At 38.9% G+C, this 12027-nt stretch overlaps 1 protein-coding gene across 3 annotated transcripts in view; it reads left to right on the top strand.

The window, feature by feature from the left end:
- Positions 1-12027, top strand: part of GPC6 (glypican 6) — a 1015317-nt gene that overhangs the window by 300739 nt on the left and 702551 nt on the right. The window contains exon 1 of one of the 3 annotated variants that reach the window (XM_067536910.1): positions 10575-10692. The exons of the other annotated variants lie outside the window; for them this stretch is intronic. Coding sequence (XP_067393011.1) covers positions 10656-10692 — 37 coding nt within the window. The 5' untranslated portion in view covers positions 10575-10655. Of the gene's footprint in view, positions 1-10574; positions 10693-12027 lie in introns of those variants that run through there. 3 annotated transcript variants of the gene reach the window in all.

Below are 12027 nucleotides of genomic sequence, written 5' to 3'. Positions count from 1 at the left end.
CTAGTAAATATTGGTTCAAATGTCATGTGCAAATGTAAGTTCTCACCCTTTCTTAACAAATCTTGTCATTAGAGCATGTGCCTGTTTGTTTTTGGACCAGATATTTTATGATAATAGAACTAATAATTTTACCTTCTGGCTAATACTGAACTTGATGCTGTCAAATGTTAGGCACCTTCAATTCCTGATGACTTCAAACGCAATTGAAGATGCTCAGCACCTTGACCGCATTAGGATCCTAAAAACGGATATTCATAAATATAGTAATTGTGAATGCAAAATTAGTGCACAGGTCTTTGTATTTTTGAGACATGCAGTTAATGCTCTATTTTTTCTAAATTATAATACTATTGGATTCAGTTATGAGGATATGTGACATTTTACTTTTTAAAAAATGTCAAATATGAATTGGAAGGAGGTTTCTGAAAAAAGGCACATTGAAGAAATTGGTTGCAATTGTGGGATGCGGTTTTTGGATAAAAAGGCATTAGTTTTCTTGAAGATGGGGTGAGCTCTTCGTTTGTCCTGTCAAGAAGACCTGTCAAGGTGTAGTGTATCTCACCAAAATATAGAGGCTGAAGGCAGCCTGATTCTCTATCACCAGGATAAGGCTAGTGATAAGCAGGAATGTCTTTGAGGCAAGGGTGCCAGTTTGACTTTGAGGAACTTCCCTTGCTTGACTAATACTTAGTCAACTACTACTGGTTTAACTACTACTACTTAGAAGTTTTCCTCTTTTTATCTGTTTGAGGTCTGATGATTAAATCTCCAGTTTGAGAGCTACAGGCAGTAGCTTTGGAGCCTGCAAGTCTTAAAGGGGCACATGAAGTTTTCATAAAGAAATGGAACAGACAGAGCTAGCCTCAGGAATTTGAGTGCCCTTGGACACCTTTGAAAATACCAGAGTCTTGCATTATTGTGCCCTGATTGATGATGTATTGCTGGAGGCGGGTTTAACCTCTATAAAAGCATGCAGCCTTCCTTACATTCCAATGGGAAAAGATTATTGGGGTGACCCTTGCTTGGATCCAGTGTATCTCAATGTATTTTTACCTTCCTGGCTTTCAGCAAATGGAGATAATTTGGGCTGAGTCTGACCTTGTGACAATTTTATGCACCAATTTTATGTGGTCACTGAATGTAACCAGAAATTAAAAGGCTGTAATCAAGAGAGATTAAAACAAGGATTATATGTCACTTCTGATAATGACTCCTCTTATACCGATGTGCGAATCACCCAATTTAATCATATGCCAAACAAAATCTTCAGCTAAGAACTGATAGTGAACATTCATTTTAGGTCATGTTTGGTAAACCTAATGCAACCTAAGTTTGTGGTTGTCACATCAGGTTTGCAGCTATGAGTTCTACACATCAAAGCCTTTTTAACAGGTGAAAAAATGAAGAGGAAGGAGATTCAAGAAAAATTCTCAAATCTAAATCCCCATGCTCACTTAGGCCTTGGCTCTGGAAACATTTATATATGTAAGTAACTTTATATATGTAAGCAGTCCTATTGAGTCTAATGGGATTACTCATCTGCATAAGTGGTTTCATGACTGAGTTGGATTTGACCTTTATGGATAGCTTTTGCAAATGTTAGGAGGTACTTTTAAATTTGGGTCCGTGCTGTGAGTCATGTAAGATAATAGGGAAGTTTATATGGCAGCAAAGAACTGGCTGGATTGCATGACTGTTAATTTCCTGATTTTTCTGTCCTTACAGTTTTAAAAAGCTCTATTTTTGTAATGAGAAAATATAATGTTGTGGTGTTTTGTTTTTCTGGATGCTAGCTGAACTCCATTGAAAAACATACTTTCAGCCTTAAATTCTAATTGATTTAGGTAATGGATTATAATTGCATTGTAATGGACGTAGGTACGACTGGACCTATTTAATACTGACATATAATGCTTTACAAGACATGCATGAAAGTAAGATACTTCCAAAGCACTCTTACAATAGTGCAAATAGTTATCTGGTTCTCATTTTAGGATGTCACTCCCTGAAGTGTCAGCTAAAATTTGCACTGATTATTCAATTACTTAAGTGAAACTAAATTTGCAGTGGAGGGGAAAGTTGCTAACATTTTGCAACAAGTGGTCATGCGGAATGGACATAGAAAGCTGCCAGGGTTTTAATTGGCCCTACAAATGTTAACTTCATTGAATTAGTTAAACTGTGGAAAGAATCATCCTGAAATGCAGACATAATGGCCTGGATCCACAAAGGCAATAAGATGTGTAAGCCCTAGTTTTGGTACCACTGCAAACCTCAAAATCTCTACTCCACTGCCGCCTTGCCATTTAGGCACTTAAACTCACTCAGTGAGCAACTTTTTGCAGTAAAATTCTTTAGCTAACTAAGTGTGCATGCCCAGAGGCAGAAACTGCTGCCTCACTCTAGATACCTGAAATGCTATTCCCTGCCTAAATCCCAGAGTGATAGGTTGAAGATTTAGAGGGGTAGCCCTGTTAGTCTGTATACAGCAAAAACAACAAAAGTCCTGTAGTACCTTAAAGACTAATAAATTTCTGCGGGCATAAGCTTTCGTGGGCTGCAACCCACTTCATCAGATGCATGAAATGGAAATCATAGCTAGGAGGTATATATATATATACATCCAAGGGTAAGAAACATAGCAATGGGGAGGGCAAGTGTTAATGGTTATCTCATTACAAGAAGTTATTGTCACTGTTCACACATTCTCACCCTCTAATCAACGGTTGTGAATAGGCCTCATCTACTCTAACTGAATTGACTTTGTTAGCACTTGCCCTCCCCATTGTTATGTTTCTTACTCTTGGATGTATATATATACCTCCTAGCTGTGATTTCCATTTCATGAATCTGAGGAAGTGGGTTGTAGCGAAAGCTTATGTCCACAGGAATTTGTTAGTCTTTTAGGTGCTACAGGACTCTCATATTATTATTATTTATTTATTTATTTATTTATTAGGTTAAAGATCGCATATCTTGCCTATGGGGCTCAATCTGATAGGCATGCTCAGAAACACCTAACTCAACAGAAAACGGGAGCAGGGGGAGGATGGAAGAGGAACTGCTCTCTTTGAAAACCTTGATCCCAATGGTTAGAGTTCTCATTTAGAATGTGGGAGACCCCAATTCAATTCCCCACTCTGCCTGGTAACGAGAAGGGATTTGAACATGGATCTGCCTGTCAGGTGAATGCTCTAGCTCAGTGGTTCTTAACCTTTCCAAACTACTGTACCCCTGAAGCCTGAGTCCCACCCCCACGGGGCTGAGGCATATAACTTAGTTTCATGGCGCCCCTGTGGCTCCAGGCAATTGCCTTTCTTGCCACCCCCAATACCAGATCTGCACTTGCGACCCCTCTAAACCCCCAGGTTAAGAAACACTGCTCTAGCTATTGGGATGTGGGTCTATTCTGATATGGGTCTTTCTCCATCTCTCACATTGAAGTTGTTTCACTTTTAATTAAATATTAATTAGGCCAGAGATCATAAGAATAACTTTATAGACAAGTGAGAGGGGGCAAGGCTTAGGACACACCCTTCTTCTCGGCATTTCCCATTGGGTAGCTCCCTACCTACTGTGCTGGCTTTTTGTGGATCCCTTTTTTAGGCTCCTATTTCTCCTCATTCATTATATAGGGTGCCTGGGGCATAACTCAGTTTTGTGTATTCAAAGTGTTACTGTGATTTTTCTAGGCACTAAAAGTTAGGGGTTGTGATGCTAAGCATCACAGCGTCTACGTCCCTTTGTGGAGTTGGGTCATTTTTCCTAGTGTCTTGATTCGTTGATATAACTTTAAACAATATTTTCAAAGATTTATTTCAATGGAAGACAGTAGTATAGACATGCCCTCTGATTTTAAGCATAATCATTAGTGCAATTAGTATCACCTGTACTTTAATAGTCCTCATTAAAACATATAAATCTGTCTTTCATAAATACAAAGCACTATGAGCCATGAGCAGAATATATATATATTTAGTTGCAACATGAGTCTGTAATTTGTCATTTAGAAAAGTGTTAATTCAATCGAGATTTACTGGGCAGGTGTGAGTATTTCTCTACTTTTTTTATGAATTGATCAGACTTTGTTTTCCAGCAGACTGAGTCCTACCTTTTACAGATGATAATTTGCTGTGTTAGGTTGTAAATACAGTATAAGGGGTCAGATCCTTCTGACTTTCCTCCTGGAAGCAGTCCCAGCCTACCCTGGGATTTTTACCAGAGTGATTAATTCTCCAGTTTCATGTGGGGAAAATACATATTTATCAAACTGCACATTTAATCAGGAATATAATTGTGCACATATGTAAATGTGGGGCAAAATTGTCACTTTCCTTTTATCCCTAAGTAAGGGGTTGAATATAGCTGTGATAATAGAGAAACAGCCCAGGAAAGCCAGTGGCACCTAGGCTCCTAAACCAATGTGAGCTTTTGAAAATGGGACTGGGTCTCTGGGTATGTCTACATTGATGGCAGCACTGTCAGCGCCATCGGATCAATTGAGTGGCAATCTGCAAGTCGATGGCAAAAAGAGTAACGCTGCATTGACCAGAGGGCATTTCCAGTCGGTACAGCATAGTGGGGACACTGCAGTAAATAGGAGTTAGGACGTCGAAGGAAGCTATGCAAGCTACGCTGGCAGTGTAGACCAAGCCTCTGGGTTCACTAGGAGTTTAAAAAAATGAAACTTGGTAACAGTGAACACTAATGCCATTGACATTAAAACTCAATGTAGTAAATAAATAGAACAATGGGAATTTGGGGAACCTACCTGGCAAGCCAAAGTGCTTTTATTTTTCTTCCCATTTAGCAAGGCTCTGAAGCCAATGAAGTACTGTAGTGTACATTACTACTACAGATGGGCCAAAATTGGAACCACTTACACAAATCACCCCAGCAAAAAAAAAAAAAAAATTGGGAATGTCCCATCTGAATTTTGTTTGTTCAATAATTATGTCTAATTCTACCTTTCTTTACTGCCTAGATTTATCATTATTTGCACAACTGCCATAGTAACCTATCATGACCACTTTTTCTCACTGTAATCATTTGTATAAATGATCACCTATTTAACTTCCTCTAAAACTGCTAGTACATTTTCCCAAGCATTATAAATGATACAACTTCCCATGAAAAATTTCTGAAACGGGTCATGGTGGATTATCAAATCAACATGAGCTCCCAGTATGGTGCTGTGGTCAAAAGGAATAATGCAATCATTGGATTCATAAACAGGGGAACCTCAAATAGGAATACCTCTATATTTGGAAATGTATGTTACAGCTGCTGGAATACTGTGTCCTGTTCCGTTGTCCACAATTTAAGAAGGATGTTGATAAATTAGAGAGGGTCCAGAGACGAGCCACAAGAATGATGAAAGGATTAAAAAGCATGCCGTATAGTGATAGTCCCATGTGTCTATCTATATATCTTAACAAAGAGAAGATTAAGGGGTGACTTGGTTATGATCCAAAAGTATCTACATGGGGAACAAATATTTAATAAGGAGCCCCTCAGTGTGGCAGAAAAAGGTATAATCCAATGACTGGAAGTTGAAGGTAGACAAATTCAGACTGGAAATAAGACATACATTTTTAACAATGAGGGAAATTAACCATTGGAAAAATTTACCAACGGCCCGGGTGGATTCTTTATCGCTGGCAACTTTTAAATCAAGATGGCATGTTTTTATAAAAGGTAGACATTAGGAATTACTTTGAGTATGTTCCATGGACTATGTTTACAGGAGGTCAGACTAGATGATCACAATGGTCCCTTCTGGCCTTGAAATCTATAAATCTATGCAGCCCTTAGTGTGTGACTGTGTACAGGGCAAGGATCTCCCTCTCCCCTTATAGAACATGTTCCAGTGGTGAATAAAGCAGCTTTGTTATTACAACTTAGACAAATGAAAGGATTGGGTCAAAAGTAATCTGATGAGGTTCAACGAGGATAAGTGTAGAATCCTGCACTTAAAATGGAAGAATTCCATGCACTGCTACAGACTAGGGACTGACTGGCTAGGCAACAGTTCTGCAGAAAAGAACCTGGGAGTTACAATGGACAAGAAGCTGGATATGAATCAACAGTGTGCCCTTATTGCAAGAAGGCTAATGGCATATTGGGCTGCATTAGTAGGAGCACTGCCAGCATATTGAGGGAAGTGTTTATTCCCCGCTATTTGGCATTGGTGAGGCCTTATTTGGAGTACTGTGTCCAGTTTTGTGCCCCCTCACTACAGAAAGCATGTGGACAAATTGGAAAGAGTCCAGCAGAGGGCAACAAAAATGATTAAGGGGCTGGACCACAAGACTTATGAGGAGAGGCTGAGGGAACTAGGCTTGTTTAGTCAGCAGAAGCGAAGAATGAGGGGAGATTTGATAGTAGCCTTTTACTACCTGAAAGGGGGTTCCGGGCAGTATGGAGCTAGGCTGTTGTTCTTAGTGGTAGTAGATGACAGAACCAGGAGCAATCATCTCAAGTTGCAGTGGGGGAGATCTAGGTTGGATATTAGGAAAAGTTTTTTCACTAGGAGAGTGGTGAAGCACTGGAAGGGGTTACCTAAGGAGGTGGTGGAATCTCCATCCTTAGATGTTTTTAAGGTGCAGCTTGACAAAGCCCTGCCTGGGATACTTTAGTTGAGGTTGGTCCTGCTTTGAGCAGGGAACTCCTGAGGTCTCTTCTAACCCTGATCTTCTATGATTCTATGACAAACCCCCCCCCCCCCCCTTATTCTCTCATCAGTTTAAAGCAGCAAAGAGTTTCCATATGCAAGGACAATACTCCACTGTCCAGTTATGATGGGAATCTGACCAGATTGTGTTGTCTGAGCTACACAAAGTGGATGGAGTAGCCTGAAAATCCCAGCCCCAGATGTTTAGTTGATAGCACAATTGCAGAAGCACTTGTTCCAAATACAATACTAAGCAATCCAGTAAAGCATTTAAGCACATGAGTAATCTGATTGAAATGGGACTCCTCGCATGCTTAACCTTAAGTACACCTTTAGGTGGTTTTCTGGATTGGACCTTAAAGAGTCAGTGAAAGATCTGTGTCATAGAACATCTCATGTTACCTTGGCAATAGTAAATAGTGGTACCTATGTCACTTGCTGTACTCCACATTAATCTGCTATATTAGTATAGTTGACTTTTTGCCTATTACTTTGAAAAATTATGGTATGGTCATAATCACCTCACCCCAGTTTCTAGATTTATAGGACCAAATTATACCTCACTATCTCTGTAGATGATATTTCAGGAGATGGAAAAATAGAAAATAGCCAGATTTGCTAAAATGTTCTTTCTATCCATAATGAAACAGTCACTGGGCCTGTTCCTGGAGAAAATCTGGTGTTTACCAAGTCTGCTAAACTGATAGGCTCAATATCTGGTGCTGTTCTTTCAGCAGGAGTAGATCTTAACATCTTTCTGAGTGAATTAAACACCTTATCAGAACTGATTTCCAAAAGGCTTCTTGGAGTTCAAGCTAAGGGCTTGGGACACAGTGTCTGCTGTGGAATTGCAGCTAAACAATTAGTCTAAAACTATGGTGAAAGCATGCAAACATCCCATCCTTAAAGAATTAAAGTAAAGAAATTGGAGGATAAATTATGACCTAGGAAGAAGGAGATATTAATAAAATACTGAGGATCCCATAGAAGTCAGAGAGAAAGAATGTGCATACACATTCTTTGCTTATTACACTGTTCTGCAAGATCCTGAAATTTCCATTAAGATTGTTAAAACACCTAGACCCCCTTTATTTTTCCACTGGAAAAGGCCCGCTGCAGTGATGCAATTATATCAGACTGAATAGCTATAGTATGCTGATAAAGAAAAGTTTAAGAAGGAAGCTGGAAGTATTGAACATTTGTTCCTAGGAAGTTATCTTATATTGAGGGGGGGAAAAAAATTAAGTAGATAACTACAGAGAAGTCTTGACATATAAGTTGGGATTTCCTTTCAAGTTGATCTTTAATCATAAAGGTCAAACCTTTACCATTAAAACACTTGAAGGGCAAGGAACTCTGTTACATTTGGTTATTGATTTTTTTGTTGTTGTTGAAGGTCTGAACCTTGCCAAGTAGCACAGGCTATAGAGGGCATCCATACAAGGACAGTAATAAAGAGAGCTGACAACTTGTTCAGCCCCAGCTGTGGCAGAACCCGATACAAAAAACAGCACAGACTAACAATAGAACCAGATCCTCAGGAATTGGAGGAAATAGTAGAAATCTGAAATGACACGACTAAGCTAAGCTATCATCTGTCTTTTTATGGTGAAGCTTTCATTTTTTTCGTTGATGCTATTGTTTCCATGCAGTATTAGCTGGATGACTTTAAGGAGCTATAGTTACTATTAATGATACAGAGTGAACATTTATGTGCTGTGGTAAACAATATTTAAAGAGACGTCTGAAATTTCTGTTAACCATTTGATGCCTCGTAATTTTCACCGTGATTTTTGACCATGCAATAATACCTATGTAACTAGAATCATCAGTTCATTAAAGCTACAATGTGTAATGTAAATAGTGCAAAGTGGGTGTGAATAGCCAATGGAGAATTCCTGTTTGGTAAAGGAACTCTCCATGAACATATAGCTGGTGGAGGTGGCTCTGCTGCCTCTGTGTTAGCTGTCCTTCTTGTTATTGTAAGGAGAGGAATGATTTTTCCAGGGATGGGGTCTAGTGGGGAATGGAGTGGGCAGCAAGGGGCATGCAGGAGCAGAACGCCATTATGCGGAAGTCAGAATAGTTCTGCTACACTCTAGTAGATCTGTGTTGCATGACTTTAGAAAAAGAGTAAATAGTTCTTTCTCTAGCTATGAAAATTGATATTGCAGAAGGAGTTGTGTCATTATCTGGAGCAGGGGTCGGCAACCTTTCAGAAGTGGTGTGCTGAGTCTTCATTGATTCCCTCTAATTTAAAGTGTTGGGTGCCAGAGTACTGGGCCCACGTGACATCACGTGGGAGAGGGATGGGGCCAGGATGGGGGAGTGGCCGCCGCGCGGCGCTGCTTGGGGCCAGGAGTGGCGTGGCTCCGGCCAGGGCGCCGCTGGGCCCACGTGGGAGAGGGGCGGGGCCAGGAGCCCCTGCCTTACTTGGACTATCAGTGCAAGTGCCAGTCAAAATCATCAGCACGCTCACAGGTTGCTGACCCTTGATCTATGGGTTGGTGGTGTGAGTAATATGATGGGGATGGAATGGTAGAATGGGTTTATCAGCATGAGTTTGAGATGGCTGTATTACTCCACATATGATGAAGCCATATGAAAAATTGAAGAGCCAAGTGACTAAAACTCTAAGACACTTATGCAATTTTTGGTAACATATGGACATAGAGAGAATACATGATGTACCTTAAAGGTTTTTTCAGCTTGAGTTTGGGATGATCTGCATCACTCACTTTAATTTAAGTGACTCACCCAAATTCATGCTTATAAAACCTTTATAAATCCACCATTATTTACTCTCTCTCTGGCTATCGTATTAATAAAACTGTTTTGAGAACATCTAAAAATACAAAAACTAGTTGCATTATAGTTTGAGTATGGAAAAGCTGTATGCATGATTTATTCTATTCCCACTTGTGCTGACTTTGGAGTGATCAGGATCATATTTACATTGTACATAAGACATTCTGCTATTGTAGCCGGCACATAATAAAGAGCAAAATCAATTGGGGCGAGGTGGAAGTTAGCTGTCATCCACAGAAGGAAATAAGCTTCCAAACCAGAAAATTTCAGCCAAATAGCCAGTAAGATGATGAAACCATACAATGCTGAATCACAGCCTTATAGTTTGCCTTCCACAATGCACTGGGCAAAATGTCAGTAATACACACCCCAAGAGATAGCTAAGGATTCTTCTCATAAACTGTGCTATCAAAAACCAATTGTCTAACTGTGTATGCCTGGAAAATAAAATGAACCGGAGTGTAGGAGAAGTGGTACAGCTTCCAGTAGTTTAGCTAGGAAGACATGAGGGACTCAATCTCTTTCTTTAGCAGCTGTGTAATCCTAGTATGAACAGGTTTGCCTTGGCCTCAGCTTCTGTCTTATTTATTGAGGGCTTCCCAAGGACAACATGATCAGGGCTTCTTGTAAGTGAATGTTCCCTGTGGGACACATAATGAAGAGACTGTTAACTAATTATGTCTGTTTTTTTTAATTGACCTCAAGGAACAAAAGGAATTTGAGGAAAGATGATTTGTGTTGAAGGCAAACAGATGAGTCACTTTCTTTCATAGGGATGGGTTGGTTTAATAGGATCAGGTGGACACAAAAGCTTCTTGTTCTTGCTAAAAACATTAGAAGGATCAAGGATTATGTACAGGCACTGTTTATATGTCATATTGCTATTTTCCTTCTTTCAAATAGCATGTTTTATGCAAATATAGCTTCAGTCCTCTCATTTTGTGGAAACATTGTAATAGAATTAATTTAAATCATAATTTGTTTAAGTAGCAAAGTTCAACTCTGCAATTAGAATGACAGGTGCAGTTTCACTGAGGCTGCTCACAGGGCTGTTATAGCCCCCATAGAGAAAATAATTGCAAAGTCAGAAGGAACTTTAAGTTTGTTGGTCAGGGAACAGTCTTTGGTCCATCAAAGAGATATTTTAATTTTTGTCACTTGCATATTGGCTGAAATGATGATAAAACCCAACATTTTTTGTTTTGTTACAGGTTAGTATTTTTTAATTATTCAGAAATTGTTGTAGTTAATTCTCTGCTGTTCGTTGCAATCTGCAAATGCTCATAACTCAAACTCTTCAAAGTGCTATGCACTTTCTTTGGGGAAAAAATAATTGTATACAATAGGAAATGAACAATGTAACAAAGTGCTTCATAACAATAAGCACATACACTTAATTTCACAATTAGTGCTTTAACATACACCTGAGAACATTGATTGAAAGAGCCTTTATTCAGAAAACTTCATTCCCCAGACTCCAATATAGAAAACAACATTATCTCCCAAAGGAATGGAGAAGGGTTATTAAATTCCACTTTTTAAAACCCATCTATTTTTTTATCTAAAAAAATTACTGGAAAAGATTGAAAATTTAACTCAGAAACAAAGCTACATCCCTTATGTTTTTTTTTTCCCCACTAGGATGCAAACCTAAGTTTTTTCTACTTATTAAAGCGAAAATATTCCTTCTGAGACTGAGCAGGTGAAAGTTTTTTGCTAAAAAATAATTTGTTCACCTTTCATTCTTCATCACTTTTTTGTTTTATGAAACATTTCCAAGGAAATTTTACCTTCCTGTAATTTCCCCAGTTTTGTTTCTTGTTTCTCTATTAGATTTGAAGGACTGATATGATATTTTGGTGTCCTTGCTTTAGTTCTCCAATTGGATCCTTGTAGACAGACCCTTGCCTTGCGTAGGGCCACATTGACAAGAGTCCACTCACATTTATATGATTAGCAGGATGAGCGATGTTTTTTTTGCAACTCTTTAGTTTTCTGTATACACTGCCATTTCCCAGACAGCAACTGAGTTTGAATGCCCATAGAGCACTACCGCTGTGTTTCTTAACATTCATTCTCTGCTGGATTTACAAAGCACAAATATTGAATGTAAATCTCTATTAAAGTCAATCATACTACTGAATACAAGCAGGTGGAGCAGTGTGAATAGTGTAGTTTATTATTAGCTAGGGCAGAAACTATTTCTGCAATTGTAAAATGTACAGCATAATCCATAAGAAAGCTGGCTTATTTAAAATGATTTACATGATCATGCTTTCACTTCTAATATTGTAACCTATGCACTACTCATAGCTGTGGACAGGGCATCAGAAGAACTGTAATCTGTCGGGGGAAATGTGAAGGTTAATTTTATTTTCCATAATGGTTTACCATATGTTCAGATTGTACTCTTCCTAAAGAGTTATCATTCTCCGATAACTTGTGGCACTTTGATACACTAGTAGAAGCCAGTTATTCAATTGATGCAATTTTTTTAAAAAGCTCTAGTGAGCTTTTATAATTTTATGGCATTTTGTGAAGACACC

This window comes from Emydura macquarii, unplaced genomic scaffold, assembly GCF_026122565.2.
Source record: "Emydura macquarii macquarii isolate MOO-44397 ecotype Brisbane River unplaced genomic scaffold, CSIRO-AGI_Emac_v2 contig_3671, whole genome shotgun sequence".
Classification (NCBI taxonomy): domain Eukaryota; kingdom Metazoa; phylum Chordata; order Testudines; family Chelidae; genus Emydura; species Emydura macquarii.
This window is presented reverse-complemented; position numbering and strand designations above follow the sequence as displayed.